Source organism: Lissotriton helveticus, chromosome 10 (assembly GCF_964261635.1).
Source record: "Lissotriton helveticus chromosome 10, aLisHel1.1, whole genome shotgun sequence".
NCBI classification, from domain to species: domain Eukaryota; kingdom Metazoa; phylum Chordata; class Amphibia; order Caudata; family Salamandridae; genus Lissotriton; species Lissotriton helveticus.
This window is the reverse complement of record NC_136071.1, coordinates 342,181,531-342,199,976: the sequence shown is the minus strand read 5'-3', so window position 1 is coordinate 342,199,976 and position 18,446 is coordinate 342,181,531. Positions and strand designations below refer to the sequence as shown.

The 18,446-nt window shown below is 42.2% G+C and overlaps 1 protein-coding gene across 31 annotated transcripts in view; it reads right to left on the bottom strand.

Moving 5' to 3' along the window:
* Positions 1-18,446, bottom strand: part of MAP4 (microtubule associated protein 4) — a 1,839,191-nt gene that overhangs the window by 686,855 nt on the left and 1,133,890 nt on the right. For all 31 annotated transcript variants that reach the window (XM_078662502.1, XM_078662520.1, XM_078662498.1 and 28 more), the window contains 2 exons: positions 11,566-11,682; positions 6,838-10,509 (listed from right to left, as the gene is read on the bottom strand). In XM_078662502.1, coding sequence (XP_078518628.1) covers positions 6,838-10,509; positions 11,566-11,682 — 3,789 coding nt within the window. The remainder of the gene's footprint in view (positions 1-6,837; positions 10,510-11,565; positions 11,683-18,446) is intronic.

Here is an 18,446-nt window from a genome sequence, read left to right as displayed (position 1 = left end):
CTCTCCCAGGAGGAGCGGACCCTTCGCCTGTGCTGGAACCGCATGCAGAGGCGAACCGGACCTGGACACCCATATGCCCCGGAGATCCCGTTGGGCATAGTGACGGCGCTCCCACACGGAGGGGACTGGTCAGGACTGCATTTATGGGAAGAAGCGGGATTACAGATGATAGGCGATCTTTACGTAGATGGGATATTATCCCCGTTCCAGACCTTGCAGGAGCGATATGATCTCCCGAGGGGAGACTATTTACTGCACGCGGCGGTGGTGAGAGCCATACAAAAGCACTGGGCAGGGGGTTTAATAGAGCCTGACACGGCGCTGGCATGCCAATACACCATGATGGCAGCGGGGACGTTCAAGGCCGTAACGTGCCTATATCGCAGATTGCACACGGGGACCCTACAGCCGCTTACATCTCCTAAAGCTAAGTGGGAAGCGGATCTGCAGTTAGTCATTCCAGACACTGAGTGGTCGCAGCTAGTGCGGAGGGCCAGAAAGAGCTCTAGAAATGCGCGCTTTCAGCTGATACACTTTTATATCATTCACCGCGCTTACCTCACCCCGAGTAAAATTGCAGCATACTTTCAGGTGGCAGACGCAGCATGCCCGAGATGTAATCAGGAGAGGGCTGACCTGGTCCACATGTTACGGAGTTGTCCAAATTTACAAGATTGGGCGGACATAGAGGTAACCCTGAATGCAGTTACTGACAGGAATATCCATTATGATAGTGCAGTATCCATCTTACACTGGTTCCCCCACACGAGAAAGAACAAGCTGACAAGTAAGTTTATAGATATGGGACTACTCATTGCGAAGAGGGAGCTGACTAAAGGATGGAAATCAAAGGCAGCACCGACACACAGGAGATGGTTGAACGAATACATAAAATGGGCGGCTGCGGAGAGCACTATCCGTTACCAGATGGCGCGCCGTAGGTCAGATGACAGAGCACAAGAAGCAGCAATGGGGTGGGAAACATTAGTGCAGGCACTGAGGGACAGCGCAATAGAGGAGGATGAGGAGGAAGAGACACACGATGAGACACTACAGACAGAGACGCACATACCAGCTACGATCCCCTAGGACACACACACACACACACACAGGGGTTTCAAATCCGTGATCCAACACCATTAATGCATATGCTCATGCCGTGCACCGACTTAGACACTGGGAGGCAAGGGTGGGGGGGGGACCAAGTTAAAGGACTTTTCAGTTGGCCAGGAATTGTACTACGGACTAGCGAATAGGATATCCATGTTTAACGCTGAAAAGCGGGAGGACGAGCTCCTGTCGTACTGACATTGGTCTCGGGCTCAGCACAAAGAATACACATTATCCGAACCTAGCGCCGCCCAACCCCCGGGATGTGGGCTGAATGGCTGTGTACAACTCGCTTGAATGACATTCATTGTGTTCTGTCACGCTGATCTATGTAACGTACATTGAGATGATGGCTGTGTTACGCATTCCTGCAATAAAAATTGTTTAAAAAAAAAAAGGAATCTCAGAACTTGGCAGTTATGTATTAATGCAAACATTTTAATATATGAAACAACTTTTCCTATCATAAAAGAGGATTTGATATTTAAATTATCCAGAAGTAACTTGTGTTACAAGTCAAGTATTTTAAAATGCGACAGTGCCCCAAAAGTGTTACCTCAGTGTCAACTGGGAAATACCTCTGCGACTGCTGAAGGTGTTTGGAAGCACCCCACAAATAGCCCACCACCTTTTGTCTTGAAAAAGTGACAGATGCCAGACTCCATAGTGACTAGGAATTTGAATTTAAATGAGTCTCCCTATTGTGTTCTATATACTGTATTGGGCTGAGTTTCTACTCTCCATTTCGCCAATCTCCTAAAGCTGATGCCCATAGTGACTGCTGTGCCATTTTGTCTCTAATCTCAAGGGAGCTATGGTCTCTCGTCAAATTCTACGAACTACAATTCCCAAACTGCTCACTACGCATCACGCATGCACGACAGACTCTAGCAAGATGGTGGATCCTCAGGTGTCTGTCGGTGCTGCTGGCGGTTCAAGGACGGTAAATACTATGCCGAATTTCCTGATTTGATAGTACAAGGCGTGTGGGGAAGTGGGGATTCGCAGCCACTGAAGAGGCACTCTAAGAGCCACCATTGTTTCTCTAGTGGTATCTGTTTACTTGATGTGTTCTTGCACCAGCATTTACCCCGCCCCTGCGTCTTGATTGGCTAGGTTATGCACGCTTGTGGGATGTGTCAATGCTGGACATGCTCTGTGTTTTATGTGGTTTAGTATCTTAAATTAATAGTAATAACACATCTGCGAAAGGACGGGCTTACCGACTGGATGAATATAGAAGAGTCTCTATTTTAAAAGCTGGCCCTCTTGAAACAAGTGCGCGTGCCTCGTGCTAATAGTGGGAGGGGTGGGGGGAGTGCGAGAGCACACAAAGTGTTTCCCTTGCGAGAGCGAGCCTGGGGAACCATGTGTTTGTAAGTTAATTACAAACATATGGTGTCAAGCTCGCTCCCGCAAGGGAATCGCCAAACGTGCACAAGTTGCCATTGAAGGCAATGGAACGCGTGCACGTTTTTGTCTGAAAAGCCAAAGAGATTGCCTACATTTGGGATATCTGACTGCATCTGAACAACTCTTTGAAAAGTCAAATTCAACAAAAGCTCTGGTTTTGAGTATTTAAACAATGTTGGAAGAGGGGGATACAATATACAAATGGCCATACACGACTCCATGAAAGTAGGAATGGAGAACGAATAGATAGATAAAGCAATGGCAGCTATTACAGAGGGGTGCCCAGAATCAAGAAACACCACATAAGATAACATTTAACTGATATCTCACGTATGAAAAACTCAAACGTTTGCACCAGAATACTCCTGCTTGATACACTAGATGGTTGTTTGGTTAGGCGTGGGCGAGAGATACATGTGTGGTCGTTGTGTCTGCAACTACAAATGTTTTGGAAGGAGGCTTCTGAGCCATGTTAAAACGACTTTGAGATACCCTACTCTTGCTAACCTCTGAACTGTTGGAAATGTAATGAGCAATGACTGCAGGTTAATTACAAATAGACGAAGAGCTGCCAAGTGGAAGAAGACAGTATCTCGTTATATAACGGAATGGTCACATCCCGGATGATCAATTCTGGAGATTGAAATGTTAATACTTGACCTAATAAATGACACACAAATTCAAATATATTTGGGAAAAACGAATTGCCCATGATTTGTAGTTGGAACTGAGCTCCAAATCTCTGAATGCCTTGACACACTAGACTTTAATGTTTATTGTTCAGATTGCAGCAATTGTATGGGATTCAAAGCTATCCTAAAATACTTTTCCTTCCCTTCTTGCTCTGTTTAAATTGTAAGGGCATTGTGTGAATATACCTTTTTTTCATGGACTTGAGGTAGGCGAGGGGACAGGAACGGAGAGACATCAGAGCAGCTTTAACATTATAATTATTCATGGTATTGAATATATAATGGTCCTGATGTTTACTTAGTTTTCTAATAAGATAACCAACACGATATAGGTAGAAACAAATGATAGTGGCTTACAAAGTTACAACAAGATAGATAGTATAGGGTAAAGCTGTCTCACTATTAAACTATCATACCACCGCCTCACAGAGTTTCAGCCCCAAAATACTCAGAGGTGTCATGGTCCAGGACAATGGTGTCACCCATCATTTCACATGGACCATTAAAGTCAAGCTCCTGTTTCCTAGATCATGTGTGACAGACAGTGCATGGAACAAAGAGGGACATTTGTCGGAACACTTCCAGTTTGCCACGTCAGTCAGCTGTCTGGGGGGCTTGTCGCCTGTGTGTTTATTTAATTCTAGATATGGTCTCCAAAGCTACTGCTGGATCTGCACATACTGCAAGACACCATCAGTCTCAGACATACATTCAGCCTTGGACCACAAGCGAGCTCACTCATTCAGACAGGATTCTTTGGGATTGAATGCAGATTTCTAACATAGCAACTCTATTTCACAAGCAGGAGTGCTAGATCAGTGATTCTGCACCCCAGGTGCACACTGCCAGGACAAGGCAGTAGTCCCACCAAGCACACTGGTCAGAGAAGTTTTATCCTGCTCATCAAATCCAAGCCTCTGCTTGCTACCCATATCAAAAACGCTTAAACTAATGTACACACCCTCGCCATTTGTGAAAAGTCAGATTATCCCTCAGTCAAACATCAGTGGAATAATCGAGTGGGATCGATCTAACCTGGGGAATCTGACCAGGTAACATATGCAATGTAAAAAAAACAGGCACACATGAACCTTGTGCTTGCAATTTAGCAATATCTGTGTTGCAGCATTTTCTGCAGATGGGGCTGTGGGATCCAAAAGCATCCAATACTAACGTATCTCGCCAGAGCCCCCAGTGGGAAACTTGTAAGTGGGTACATTTGTTAAATACCTTGGATCATAGAAACCTGCATTACAGTTACCCCAAGTCCAGCATCTACAACTGCACCCAACTTACTCTCCTTTGTGACGGGGTAGCAGAATCCTCCTAGTTGACTAGACCATGCAGAGGCAAGAGGACTGCAACCTAAGATCTGTTTGCCTGGGTCCAGTTTCAAAAGGTTCATGTTTATCTGAACACCAGATGAACCACCAACATTGCTCTGCTGATGGTAATACAATTCTGAAACAGGAATTCAGTGTTGTAGGTACAGATCAAAAAAGTGAACCCAAAAGTGCAAATCAATTGGTTAAAAGGGGCCATATATGTGAAATGAATTGACGAGGTTGAGGTCTGAGAGATACTATACTCTATAGCGAACAAATAGAAGAGGCCATTGAAATGGACTCAAAAACTAGCAGAAAAGAAACTATTTCAGCGTGCAAATACCAAAACCCTACGTTACGAGGCCTACTCGAGCAGATTGTATTGTAAATGATGATAAAGGCATCATTAGTTTGAGAAAAACAAACCTCGGTTTACAATCTCCACATCTATCCACTTTCTAAAGATATTTAAGAAGATCTGGCATTTAAAAAATCTTACCGTGCATTTTGAACACTAACATTAACTTCTATTCTGGCACTCTATGCAACATCCCATGCTTTTGCATCTTACACACATACTACACACTACTGTTCCTATTTAGGCAACAATCCACAATATTCGTTGGGCATTGCAAGGGATAGAAAAGCGCTATATAACTACCAATACATTACAGCGCAAGTGTTGTTTAGAGATTAGTTGGTAGTGATGTCGGTGGTTCTTTGTAGTGCAATGTACACCAACCACTTTGCCCGACTGCTGCTTGTGGGTTTTAAACGGGGAGGAGGGTAAGGGGCCTGGTCAAAAAGACACAAGGGGACCAAAAGGGTCCGTCTAGTAAACACCTACTTTCGTGCATCACACATGTAAGGGAAGTTGACAGGATCTGTGTACGAAAGTTACTGGCTTCCACACAGAGAAGCACAATGGTTGTATGGGTCTCTGCTGCTTCTGCTCGCGTTATCATCAAGTTGTGGAGTTCCCTAGAGGACTCCTGTGATGAGAAATCTCTAGAAACCTTCTATAAAACGTAGTAGTCAGATAAGTATTGAAGATACATTCCCACTCTTTCGGTAACAAATTAAAGCTTAATGAATTTCAATTGTTTTCATATTTGTAAAATGTTCAGTTTCACCTTTTCTTACCCATGTATACATTATATTTGAGCACATTTTGTAATGCATTTGAAATGTAGAACTTGCAATTAAAAAAATAGAATAAAAATGCACACACATGAAACATGCAACTAATTAAGCCAATTATGAAGCAAGAAAGTGGGAACACGCTGACTGGCCAATAGGTTATTCCAGACACTACCGGGCAGCCTTCGGCCTCTGAAAGGTTAGCAGGACCGAGTTAGGGTCGAATCTTTTTGTCCACCTCTTAAATGTGGAATTTCTGGCCAATGTAAATTTTTCTTCGCAGAGATCCCTCGTGCTAATGAAGCACTGATGCTAAGGTCAGATCTGCTCCAAATGTATACATTAATCCACTTCCCGATCAGCATGTAGAGGCACATTCAGTGCCAAGAGTTCATTTGAGTAAAATTTCAGACAGTGGCTGGCCACCCGATGCAAACCCCCTGAATTTCTGCTCGACTCGAGCAGTTCTGCTGAGTTTGTTAAAAGGGCATGCTGGGCGACTCAAATGATGAGATCTGACAGGACAAGGAACCCAAAGGTCTGATTTTCGCAACATATGGTTGCAGTGCCATAAAGCTTTTAGGTTACACAACGTTCATTAATATTGCAAATAGTCCCACTGGACCAGAAGGTTATGACTGGCAGGCATGTTATTTGAGAGTTAGTGACTATATCATGCAAAACAAACCGCAAGCCACCACATCAAACGATTGGAAAGTTTAATTTGCTCTGATGCAGCTGCCGCAATAAATGGACGAAGGTGAGCCACGTTACAACACAGGTTCCTGGATTAGACGAGAATTTGTCAACTTCTTCCTGATATAAGATAGTGGGATGTACCCTCCAACGGTCACTGACATATTTATGCAATTCTAAAATGAAGATGGTGAATGATGTATACAAAAATGAAATGATAAACATTTTACTACTAAACTGAAGCAGTCGGATCACAGCAGTAAACATCTCCCAAGTCGACAACTTAGTAGTACTGTGAAAGTGGCAGGCAACAGGAGGAAGAGCAAAACTGCCATGCCTTCTCCATTTGTGATTGACAGCATTAGAAGTTGCACGCTCATGCCCACACACCAAAAGTAGTAGCAAGATCCAACACCCAAGCAGTCAGTGTTACAGCTGCCAGCTCAATACCAAGCACACACCTTTTTCAGGTCTTCGTTGACTTGTACTGAGGTCCCTCGTCTGATTTGCGTTCATTGCATCATGGACTGGAGATCTTGGTTGCGGTGATGGAAGCCCTCGAGACTTTGTAGGTCTCATGTAACCCTTTATTGATTCCGACTCTCGGACTTTTAGATCTGTCTTTGCTCCTTTCTTCGCCTCGGCCTGGCCAGACTTGACAGGTTTTTCCAGTTGAGGCTTTAAGTGGGCAAGCTCCACAGGAATTTCATCGTTAGAAGAGACTTCATTTTTAATCACTGCATCCTCTGGTGTGACTGATTTTTTTACTTTATCCACAACTGGACTTTTTAGTGTTCCTTCAGCTGGAGGAGATAATTGGGGGACCTCTACACTATCAGTGTTACCATCACAAGAAAGAAAAGCTTCAAAAGAGGGATGCTTAACACCATCCACCTTATCAGACACACTGGGTTGTCCAGTTTCTTCTTTGAGTGCCATAACTGGAGGTTCAGACAATGAAACATCTGAAATTGAATGTGACTTTGAGGATGAAGGCAAAGCACCATTTATGTCCAAGCTCACTGAAGAATTGCTTTTGTTGTCAATGACAATAGGAGACGCTAGAATGTCAGTAATTTCTGGTGCATCAATATCTCCAGTTTCAAGAAAGCTTATGTTAACTTGTTCATCTAGCTGAGCAGCACTGGGATACATCTCTACAGCTGCAGGACATTCTAAGTAAGCAGAGCACTCAAGAAGGCTGGTTTCATCTGACGTTATCTTATCAGACAATGAGGTTTTGTTCTCCTTCTCCAACACAGCACGATCCTCAGGTCCATCTGCTTCATTATCGAAACCTACAGGAGTCTCTGAATGGAGACCTTTGACCTTTTTAACTTCCTTGATTCTCTTTCTTATAGTTTTGTCCTTGGTCAGCGCATTAATGGAATCTTTACCAGGACGCTCAGTGCTTTCTACAATATTTAAAGGCAAAGCGGGCACGAGCCCACCTTTTTGAGACTGCTCAACATGACTGTTCTCTTTTGCTTTGTCGTTCGTACTAGTAATGTCAGAAAAATCTGCCTCAATACCCAAACTAGCTGCACGCTGTACAAGGGTGCATGACGCCTCCTTTACTTCATCTAAGGCACCAGCTTTACATACATCCTGCACTTTGAGAACTGAAGGAAGACTAGCTGCACCTTCCTTAAGATTGAAAATACCAGTGGATTCTTCGTTCTCTTGTTCAAAAATAGAGACTGTTGAAGAGTTGTCCTGCAAAAGGGGTACCAAGGTGCAGACAGGAACATCTGCTTTAGCCTCCAAACTCAGTGAATGCTTAGAGGGCTTAATCTTACCTTCTTTGCTTTGGTGAGGAAGACTATTATCTTTAGCGATCTCCTCTCCTTGAGCTACAATTGAAGTCTTAGCCCCTTTACTGTCTCTATGTGGTCTCTTTAAAGATCCACGTCCAGACTTCTTGTTACCTATCAAACTTGATTCTTTCACTGTACCCTGTGTTGAGGACACTGAGGAAGCACTGTCAACTTGTGAATCAGTTGAGTCTGTTGCACTCTCTTTAGACTTTACAGGGGCAGAGGACACTAGAGCCAAATCTCCTTTGCTTTCAGTGAATGCAACAGGTTCTGAGGACACTGGAGCTGTGCATTTTTTGCTGTATACACTCAGTTGATGCTCTGAGGATACTGAGCAAGGAGTCATAGCACTCTCGTGCTCTTCTGAAACAGGTAGTTTTGAGAATCCTGCCCCCATCATATAAGCTTTGCTTTCATCATGCACTGCAGGTTCTGAGGAAGCCTGCAATGCGATTGGGCCTTCTGCAGTCAGTGTTGATTCGGAGGAGACCTGCACTGAACTGGCCTTACTATTTGCAGAATCTAAAGGCTCCGAGAAGGGCTTTATATTTACTATATCTATCTTGCTCCCTTCAGTTGGTGATGCTTCAGAGAGAGCCTGTGTATGAACTGCACCATCTTTAATCTCTGGACACAAGTCCAATTCAGAGAACAGTATGCGACCTTCACGTTTCACACTTTGGAAAGGCACGTCAGGCTCAAATAAGGACTTCACTTGAATCATATCTCCCTTAGCCTCTGCAGGCTCTGAAAACACCTCCACTTGTTCGAGATCAGTCTTAATATCTACAGGCACATTAGGCGTGCTGGAGAGAATGTCAAATTCCCCATGTTTAGCCTCAAGGCTCTCAACATCAGTTTGGCTGTTCAAAGAAACAGTACCCTGAAAGTTTTCCTCTTTTTCAACAAGCTCTCCACAGGAATGAAGATTTTGCCTTTTCTTGGTCTGAAGATGATCTGAAGAAACATTCTGTAATGGAACACTCCTATCGGCACATTCAGGGGGTTTGGTGTTTTCATTCAGTGGTGTTAGAGAGGAGGCCTGCCCCTTCCCACCAGCAATCTTACTCTCAAACACATGTGGGCTCTCCAAAGGTGCAACCTTCTTTCTTCTATCAGCATTACGAGATTTTTTCAGTTTATCACTCCTCTGTGGTCCAACACAACCTTGTACTCTGGGGTTATCTTTCTCATACTCTGTGTTGAAATCTGGATAGTTAAACTCAACCTTCTTGTTTTCATGGCCAATACTGGTTTCTGTTATGTTACCTCTTGTCAGTTCAACCGGAAATGGTGCCACATTAGATTTGTTTTCTAAAAGTGATGGTTGCTCTACCAATAAAACGTCAACATTTTTAGACTCATCAGCTGAAGGCTGAGTGCGTTTTTTCTCTTCCAACGTTTTACTGCCAAAGTGTGCTGTGTCTGCCTGCTGAACATTGCTATCAATAACGCTCACAACATCTGGTTTAGAGTCCAATTGAGTTCCAAATTCTTTGTTTTTGTCCAGTGGAAAGATAACCTTCTGATCTGAATGCTTTTTACTTTTATTTTTAAATCCAGCTCCTTTTGGTGTGATTTGCATTTTTGTATCCTCCATCTTGGTAATCTCTGCCCTGTTCTCCAATACAGTCATTGGTAATAAACTGGGTTTGTTATGAGACTGCAAAAGTAAGCTGTCTGCCATTTGTTCCCCCTTTACAAACTGTTCAGCTTCTCTTGAACTTGGAGCAGCCATCAATTGTTTAGTCTGCATTATTTGTTGTGTTGGACTAGGAATATGTTGCTTGGTTGACACACTAGCAGAGTCTGATCCAGGGCTGGTTTGTTCGATGACCTTTGTGGCCTCTTTGACAGCATATCCTCCTAACGACTTGTTTCCTTCAAGATTTTCGATAGGCTGGCCAGACTGAATATCAGATTTCAGCATCTCAGCTGCAGATGGAGTGATACATGAAATGTCAGCGCCTGCACCATTGCCAGGGCACACCTCAGCTGCTTTTGGCTGCAAGGTCTTTTTTTGTTTTGGTTTCTTCTTTTTCTTTTTGATCATGGCTGGTGCACCTTCGGGATTCCACTCATCTTCAACAGTTTCCCTCTTAGTCTCCATTAGTTCAGCTGCCTTTTTATGAAGGGCTTTAGTTCTAGAAGCCGTTCTTGTGTCAGATCGAGACTCTGGGGCCAGAGGCGAATCAATGGCCTTCTGCTGCCAAAGATCAGATGGCCTTTTATCTGGGATATTTGCAACAGGCACTGCTGCAGGTTTTGCTTGGTCATACACTCGGTCACTTGGTATGGAAACCTGCTTTACGGGTGCTGTAGATACAACAGGAACACATGAGGGTTGCTCAAACTCTATAACCAGTACATGTTACTGTAACACCTTAAGTTCTAATTATAAAAAGTATTTATTTAGCCACTAGTAAATCGCTGGTTACATTAATCTCTTCAGTAACTGTGCCTAAATGTACACATCTAGTTTATTAATGTCCACAGGGTGGCCATACTGAGAAATCAGAAAACAGATTCTATCATTGATTAACTGAAATGTAAAAAGTGCCCATATCATTACTAAAACCAGGAATGTCTAACTTTAAAAGTTGGTATAATACTTTCTATACAATTACAACATATTCACTCTAGAAAGTTAAAACTCCTTAAAACTCCTATTTACCACAGATGAAATACGTTTGCTTCAATATGTTTAATTTTAAATCATTTTCTAAAAAATGAATATGTAGTTACTAATAAGATATGTTTGGCTTAATTTAGGTTTCACGCATGAACTTGTGTGCATTTCTGTCATCATCAAACCAGTCCTCGACTTAGTTAGGAGTATGAAAAAGTAAAGGAATGTAAGGCAGAGTAAGCCACACCTAGCCAAGATCAAAGTGCACCATATCAGAAATTAACATTTCTTCCAACAAGGCATGTAAATGGAAGGAAAAGGAAGTGTAATACATTGCAAGATTGTTCGTGATCAACATAAAATTAAGAAACATGATGTTACACTTTTCCTGAACATGTTGAGAAAAAGATTTAACAAACATTTAGTAGGAACAAGGAGATATAGGCGACAAGTTCAGAATCCCTCAAGGGAGGATATATTGGCTGTTTTGCTGTATGAGGTTCAATGCAGAGCTCCGATCTTTCATCAGTATTTCAAAAGCTAGCACTAATGAAGAGTTACTAGTATTTGCAGGCAGCATGAAGGGTAAATAAAAGACTTTAATAGGTCAAGCATGTTCTTGGCTACAGAGTTGATTAAATATATTTCTCACTACAGTAAAAAGCATCAGCTAATCGATTTATATAACACAAGTATACATTCTACGAAAAAGACAGAACTGTAGTTACAGGACAGCCAGTTACCTGATGAATCCAGAACAGGTTCTTCTGTATGTAGATCATAGGGTTCAGATTTGTGGTCTTCCAACACAGATACAGCAGTAGGAGCTGGTGCTTCTGGAACGTTTACTTTCAATGCATCTAGAAAATACAGGAAATTAATTCAAATACCGAAAGGCTGACTGCTGGGTTAATGGCATGTATGTACTCAAGCAGAAGCCTTTTCTAAAAAAAAGAATTCAAATACCCACATAAAAGGTAAATCATATAGAACTTGGACCTTTGGTGGGCAAGTTCTTGCGTTGTATTTATGGATTCACGTTGATCTCGCTCACATGCATCTTAGGCCAACTTTATGCATGCAGGAGCATCAAGATAGTACGTTTTAAAGACACTGTTCGGTGCGAAAGAAGGGCACAAAGGCAGGATGATTTCAACCGGCTGACACAGTCCAGAAACCCACCAGGGTTTTAATTTTATTTGTAATGATGACACTTTCTCCGCGCCCACTGGGGTTATACATGGTTGAACATTGCACTTACTGCAAATACCAGCATGCTAAGAGGAATGCCCACGTGTGGGGGAATCAGAAAAGCTGCATGCAATTACGTACCTGTTAATAACTGTGAGCGGATGAATTGTCGTCTTTCCTCTGATGAAGGAGCTTGGTGTGCTCTGAAATGCGTAAGGAAGTTAATCTTTTCCTGGACTACAACGCTGGTTTTTCCTTAATAAATGGCTCATGTCAAATCCTTTGTGAGGCGTCTTCCTGCATCAAGGCACCTTTTGTTGTATATACCAACAGCACAAAAAACATCATGGATATGTGCTGCAAGTTGAATGAACTTTATAAAAACTTGAACATTACCTTTCAAATCCGGCGTAGTCCTGTTTCAACTGCCACACTTTGGAAACTGACCAATCAAGAGAGATATGCCTCTCTTTAAAACAACGGAGCGCTGTGCACGAACAATCGACACCCTGACCACCTTGAGCACTGATGAAAGCCCACTGCTGAAACGCGTCTGCGAAATAAAGGTGTTTTTAACCTTCCCGGAGTGCCCGTGTGTGCTGTACCCTGCACGCGTTGGAGTTTATATATATATATATATATATATATATATATATATATATATATATATATATATATATATATATATATATATATATATATTCACTGAAAAAACCATAGGTTTCAGGCCTTATATAGTTAGGAATTAGCATTTTAAAAACCTTTAAAATTCAGTCAAAAAACTAAGTTTTAGGGGTGTTATAGTTAACTGGACATTTCACTCATACAAAACCATTGAAATTGCTCCTATACAGTTAGTTGTACCAACTATATTTCGCGCACCCGCAATCCACTGCTGATGATGTCACATATTACATCATTCATGACATGGTCAGTGACATCACTGATGACATCTCAAATGACATCACTGATGACATCACTGATGACATCATCCAGTGAATGTGGTTTGCTTCGTTATTTAAATATGCATTATATATATAGCAATTTGCATTGAAAAATGAGTGGATATATACAAATAAATATTTGGATGGAGGATTTAGTAGCAGTGTAATTGACTGTTTAATTGACCAATTTATAGTGTCTCACTAAATATAGTGGATAGTGACTAAACTGTTTGAATATCTGTATCACTTTGTCAGTTGTTGTGTAAACTGGTTCTCCAGTTGGTTACTAGCTATGTGAAAGTCTGTATTAGTTATTGATTAGTTAACTGAGTATTTGTATGGAAGAGTGAATGTGGGTGTGGTTCGGTGGGGGGGAGGGGGTGTGACTGCCCAAAGATGTGTGAATAGTTGATTCACTAGATATATGAAGTTAAAACTACATGTTCTAACAGTTGTTTGGGTGAGTGAATATCTTTATGGGTGTGGTGATGAGCAAATATATTTCTCAATGGTACATGTCCAACAAACTAGTAAAATAAAAGGCAGTGTATGTGTCAGTTGTTGTATATTAATAAGTATACATAAGACTTAATGATTGTGTGAGTGACTGTATGGATAACTTTATACTTGTAATAACGATTTTATAATTCACTAAGTATGACTTACTATCTAAATGAATAGATGAAGTTGTGTTTGTATAAGTGTGTAAATAAGTAAATATGTAAGTATGATCCATTGTTTGCATAAGTGAGTAGGATGACTTCATATGTGAATAGGATGTGTGCTGGTGTGTAATGTCGATTTAGGTGTGTAAGTATTTTTGATAGTGTTCTATTGTTAATTGACAGCATGTATGAGTGAATCTACAGGTAAGTGATTAGATGTGTGTATACATCTATGAATCACTAAGTGGGTTTTTAGATACTTGTATTGCTGTAACAAAGGATTCAAATATGATACTCTGTATTTTACAAAGAGTGATGAAAGATTTTACTACTGTATGAAAAGGTGTATGTGAATGTCACGTGGATGATGTCATCAGTGATGTCATCAGTGATGTCATCAGTGGTCATTTGAGATGTCATCAGTGATGTCACTGACCATGTAATGAATGATGTAATATGTGACATCATCAGCAGTGGATTGCCGGTGCGCGAAATATAGTTAGTACAACTAACTGTATAGGAGCAATTTCAATGGTTTTGTATGAGTGAAATGTCCAGCTAACTATAACACCCCTAAAACTTATAGTTTTTTGAGTGAATTTTGAAGGTTTTTTAAATGCTAATTCCTAACTATATAAGGCCTGAAACCTATGGTTTTTTTCAGTGAATTTCAAAGGTTTTTTAAATGCCAATTCCTAACTATATAAGGCCTGAAACCTATGGTTTTTTCAGTGAATTTGCAAGGTTTTTTAAATGCTAATTCCTAACTATATAAGGCCTGAAACCTATGTTTTTTCCAGTGAATTTCAAAGTTTTTTTAATGCTAATTCCTAACTATATAAGACCTGAAAGCCCACCAGGAATCTCCAGTATGCGCCAGGGGACTGCATTGCAGAGAGGTGTAATGAAGCCACGCCCCTTTTTACACCTCTCTGCAACGCAGCCCCCGTGCATGTTTGAAGAGGGGGAACTAATTCCCGTTGCATACTGGGGGCCCCTGGGGGCCAACTAGCCCACCTTGAACCTCCAGTATGCGCCAGGGGGCTGCATTGCAGAGGTGTAATGAGGCTATGCCCCTTGTTACACCTCTCTGCAACGCAGCCCCCTGGCGCATTTGCAGAGGGGGAACTAATTCCCCTTGCATACTGGGGTCCCTGGGGGCCAACTAGCCCACCAGGAGCCTCCAGTATGCGCCAGGGAGCTGCATTGCAGAGAGGTGTAATGAGGCCACACCCTTTTTTACACCTCTCTGCAACGCAGCCCCCGTGCATGTTTGAAGAGGGGGAACTAATTCCCCTTGCATACTGGGGGTCCCTGGGGCCAACTAGCCCACCTGGAACCTCCAGTATGCGCCAGGGGGCTGCATTGCACAGAGGTGTAATGAGGCTATGCCTCTTTTTACACCTCTCTTCAATGCAGGCCACTGGCGCGTTTGCAGAGGGGGGACTAATTCCCCTTGCATACTGGGGGTCCCTGGGTCATATCTGCCCAAACGCCGAAATTCCGAACGACTGAAAATGACTTTTCTTGAGAAACATTTGGATCATCATGTCCTATACTTTGGAATTTTTGAAAGACTGACTTAGAGGATGCTATAAATTACTCAAGTCTGCCCGAATTGTGTGGGTAAAATTGATACCTAGTCACTTTGAATAAGAATGTACTTACGTCTCGTCTAACATTTGGAAGAAATATCTAGTTATATGACAACAGGATACCGACATAACTTGAAGGAAATAAGAACGCCCTGAAGAAGTTCTGTTGTACAGAAGAAACGCGTCAGCTGGCTGTGGTACATAAACTTAAGGAAAATAAAAGCATTTGAATATACACCAAGATTCAGCGCTTCAATAAGGACTCGAAGTGATATGATTTGATTGGACTTATTGTGCAAGTGGTGCTGTGCCAAACTTTGGAATACTCTCTACTACTCACCCTCTACTACTCACTCTCTACTACTACTCACTCTCTACTACTACTCACTCTCTACTACTACTCACTCTCTACTACTACTCACCCTCTACTACTACTCACCCTCTACTACTACTCACCCTCTACTACTCACCCTCTACTACTCACTCTCTACTACTACTCACTCTCTACTACTACTCACTCTCTACTACTACTCACTCTCTACTACTACTCACCCTCTGCTACTCACCCTCTGCTACTCACCCTCTGCTACTCACCCTCTGCTACTCACCCTCTGCTACTCACCCTCTGCTACTCACCCTCTGCTACTCACCCTCTGCTACTCACCCTCTGCTACTCACCCTCTGCTACTCACCCTCTGCTACTCACCCTCTGCTACTCACCCTCTGCTATTCACCCTCTGCTACTCACCCTCTGCTACTCACCCTCTGCTACTCACCCTCTGCTACTCACCCTACTGCTACTCACCCTACTGCTACTCACCCTACTACTCTCTACTACTCACTCTCTACTCTATTACTCACTCTCTTCTCTCTACCTCTCTACCTCTCTCTACTTCTTTCTCTACTAGTGTCTACCTCTCTACCTCTACCTCTCTACCTCTACACCTCTACCTCTCTACCGCTCTCTACACGCACACATATACACATGCATTTATGTATGTGTATATATATATATACATACATATATAAACATATATACTCTGCATATCTATATAAATACAAATATAAATGCATGCATACATATACATATATGCATACATATGCATGTTATTTACATGAAAGTTTAAAAAACACTAATAAAAGCAAAGCTAAAAAGCCACCTCATTACAAACAGAATGGCTTTAACTTAAACGAGGGCGAGATCTATTGCATTTTCAATGCTTGTTTACTTTGGTTCCATCAAGAAGGCATTCTGATGTGTCACACGTTTGCCATATATTCTGAATGTTAGCACTCTAGTTGCTTATTAGATCACTGTAGTAAAGCTACTGCTCACCAGGGAAGTCTGCTGCTAATCATACTTTCTATGGCAAAATGAACCCCCTCATTTTGTTCCTTTTTAAATTAAATGCTTTCAGACTTACCACTTCATTCCAATCAAGATGGCTTCTGGTGTGCCATACTTTTGTCATAAGTAAGACTGTTAGCGCCCTAGTTGTTCTTTAGAATACTCTTGGGACATTCTGTCATTGGGCTATACTTGGGCTACATCGGGGTGATATTTGGGCTTCATTTGGGCTCTTTTGTGGCCATCTTGGGAGACTGCATGTCAGAATTTTTTAATGAAATAGAAGAGGATTTGGGAAGTCACTCAAAATGTGCCCTAATTTTTCTTTCTGCAGCACAAATCATACTTTCTATGGCAAAATATACCCCCTCATTTTGTTCCTTTTTAAATTAAATGTTTTAAGAGTTACCACTTTATTCCAATCAGCAGGTGTGCTATACCTTTTTAATAAGTAGGACTGTTAGCGCTCTAGTTGTTCTTTAGAACACTTTAGGAGGCTGCAGTAGAACACAAAGGAATCAACTGAGAGTCTCTGTCCTTGTTGGATGTACATGTTTTACTGAGAATGTCAGACTTCATTCTCACATGACTGAGAAAGATAATGTGAAGTTTCCAAAAATATGCTTTCAGTTTAGCTTATAGATCCCCTTCCAAGCCACTGTGGGAAAAGCCTGAGATAATAGTTTTGTTTCAAACATGATTCATGATATCCCAGCAGAAGGCTTTTTCACATGGTAAAATCACCTTAGAACACACCACAATTCCTAAAATGAGTATGGTACCTTCAACAAATGATTTATAATGTAACTAAAGTCCTAAAACCCTCTATTAACTACAATGCTTTTTAATGAGGTGCTATCATGTATATTGGTCCCAAGATGGCTGCCAACACTTCTTGGATGAAGTGCTGACAGCCAATCAGATCTCACGATGAGATGTGTGGTTAGGCTTCGCCCAGATATATATGTATTTTTGAAGTTCATTTTCATAAAAACCAATGGAGCAATTTTCACCAAATATAGCAAAGGCACTTCTGCGTACCAGTCCCTACAATTTTGTCAAGTTTGGTGTAATTCCGTTCAGCGGTTCGGCTGTAGCCTTGTCAGAACGTCCTATGGAAATTAACATGGGGAAAACACGTTTTGGGACCCCCCCACTTTTTTCTCAGCCCCCACTTCCCGAATCTCCCCGAAACTTTCAGGGAAGGAGCGCAGCGGAGCTGGGCAAAAGTTTGGAAAATTACACGCAAATTCCTCAACCGGCGCCAAAGTTATTCCCAATAGAATGATGCGGATTTCCTATGGTAGCTAGGTCCTAACTATATATACCTACTGGCTATTGCCAGTAGGAGATATGGATATATATGGTTATTGGCAAGTGTGAGCACGAGGTGCAGGGGAGCCAACCACCACTGGGCAAGGCGGAGCCGATAAAGGATTTAAGAAAGGGAGACATGACGCTGGGACAAAGAAGCATTCGAAAAAGGCAGTTTGCCGAAACCGGTCATGCTGGTCTGAATAAAAAAAAACCGTGAAAGAAAACCCCACTGTGTCCTGTCATTTCGAATCACGTGTGGAGGAGATGTTGGAATTGATATATATATATACATATACATATACATATATATATATATATATATATATATATATACTAGCAGCCCGCCCCGGCGTTTCCCGGGGCAGATGGGGGCTGGGGGCAGCATTGCAGCAGGAGAGGCGCAGCAGAGCGTACTTAGTGTTTCCTTGCTCCCATGTTGTTGGTCATGGCCGCTTCTGCCCACTCTCGTGTCCACTGTTTCTAGCAATCAGGCTTCCCCGACCCCCGCCTACCCCGACATTGTCCATCATTTTGGGCCCCCGCCCGCCCTGTCCCCCGCCTGCC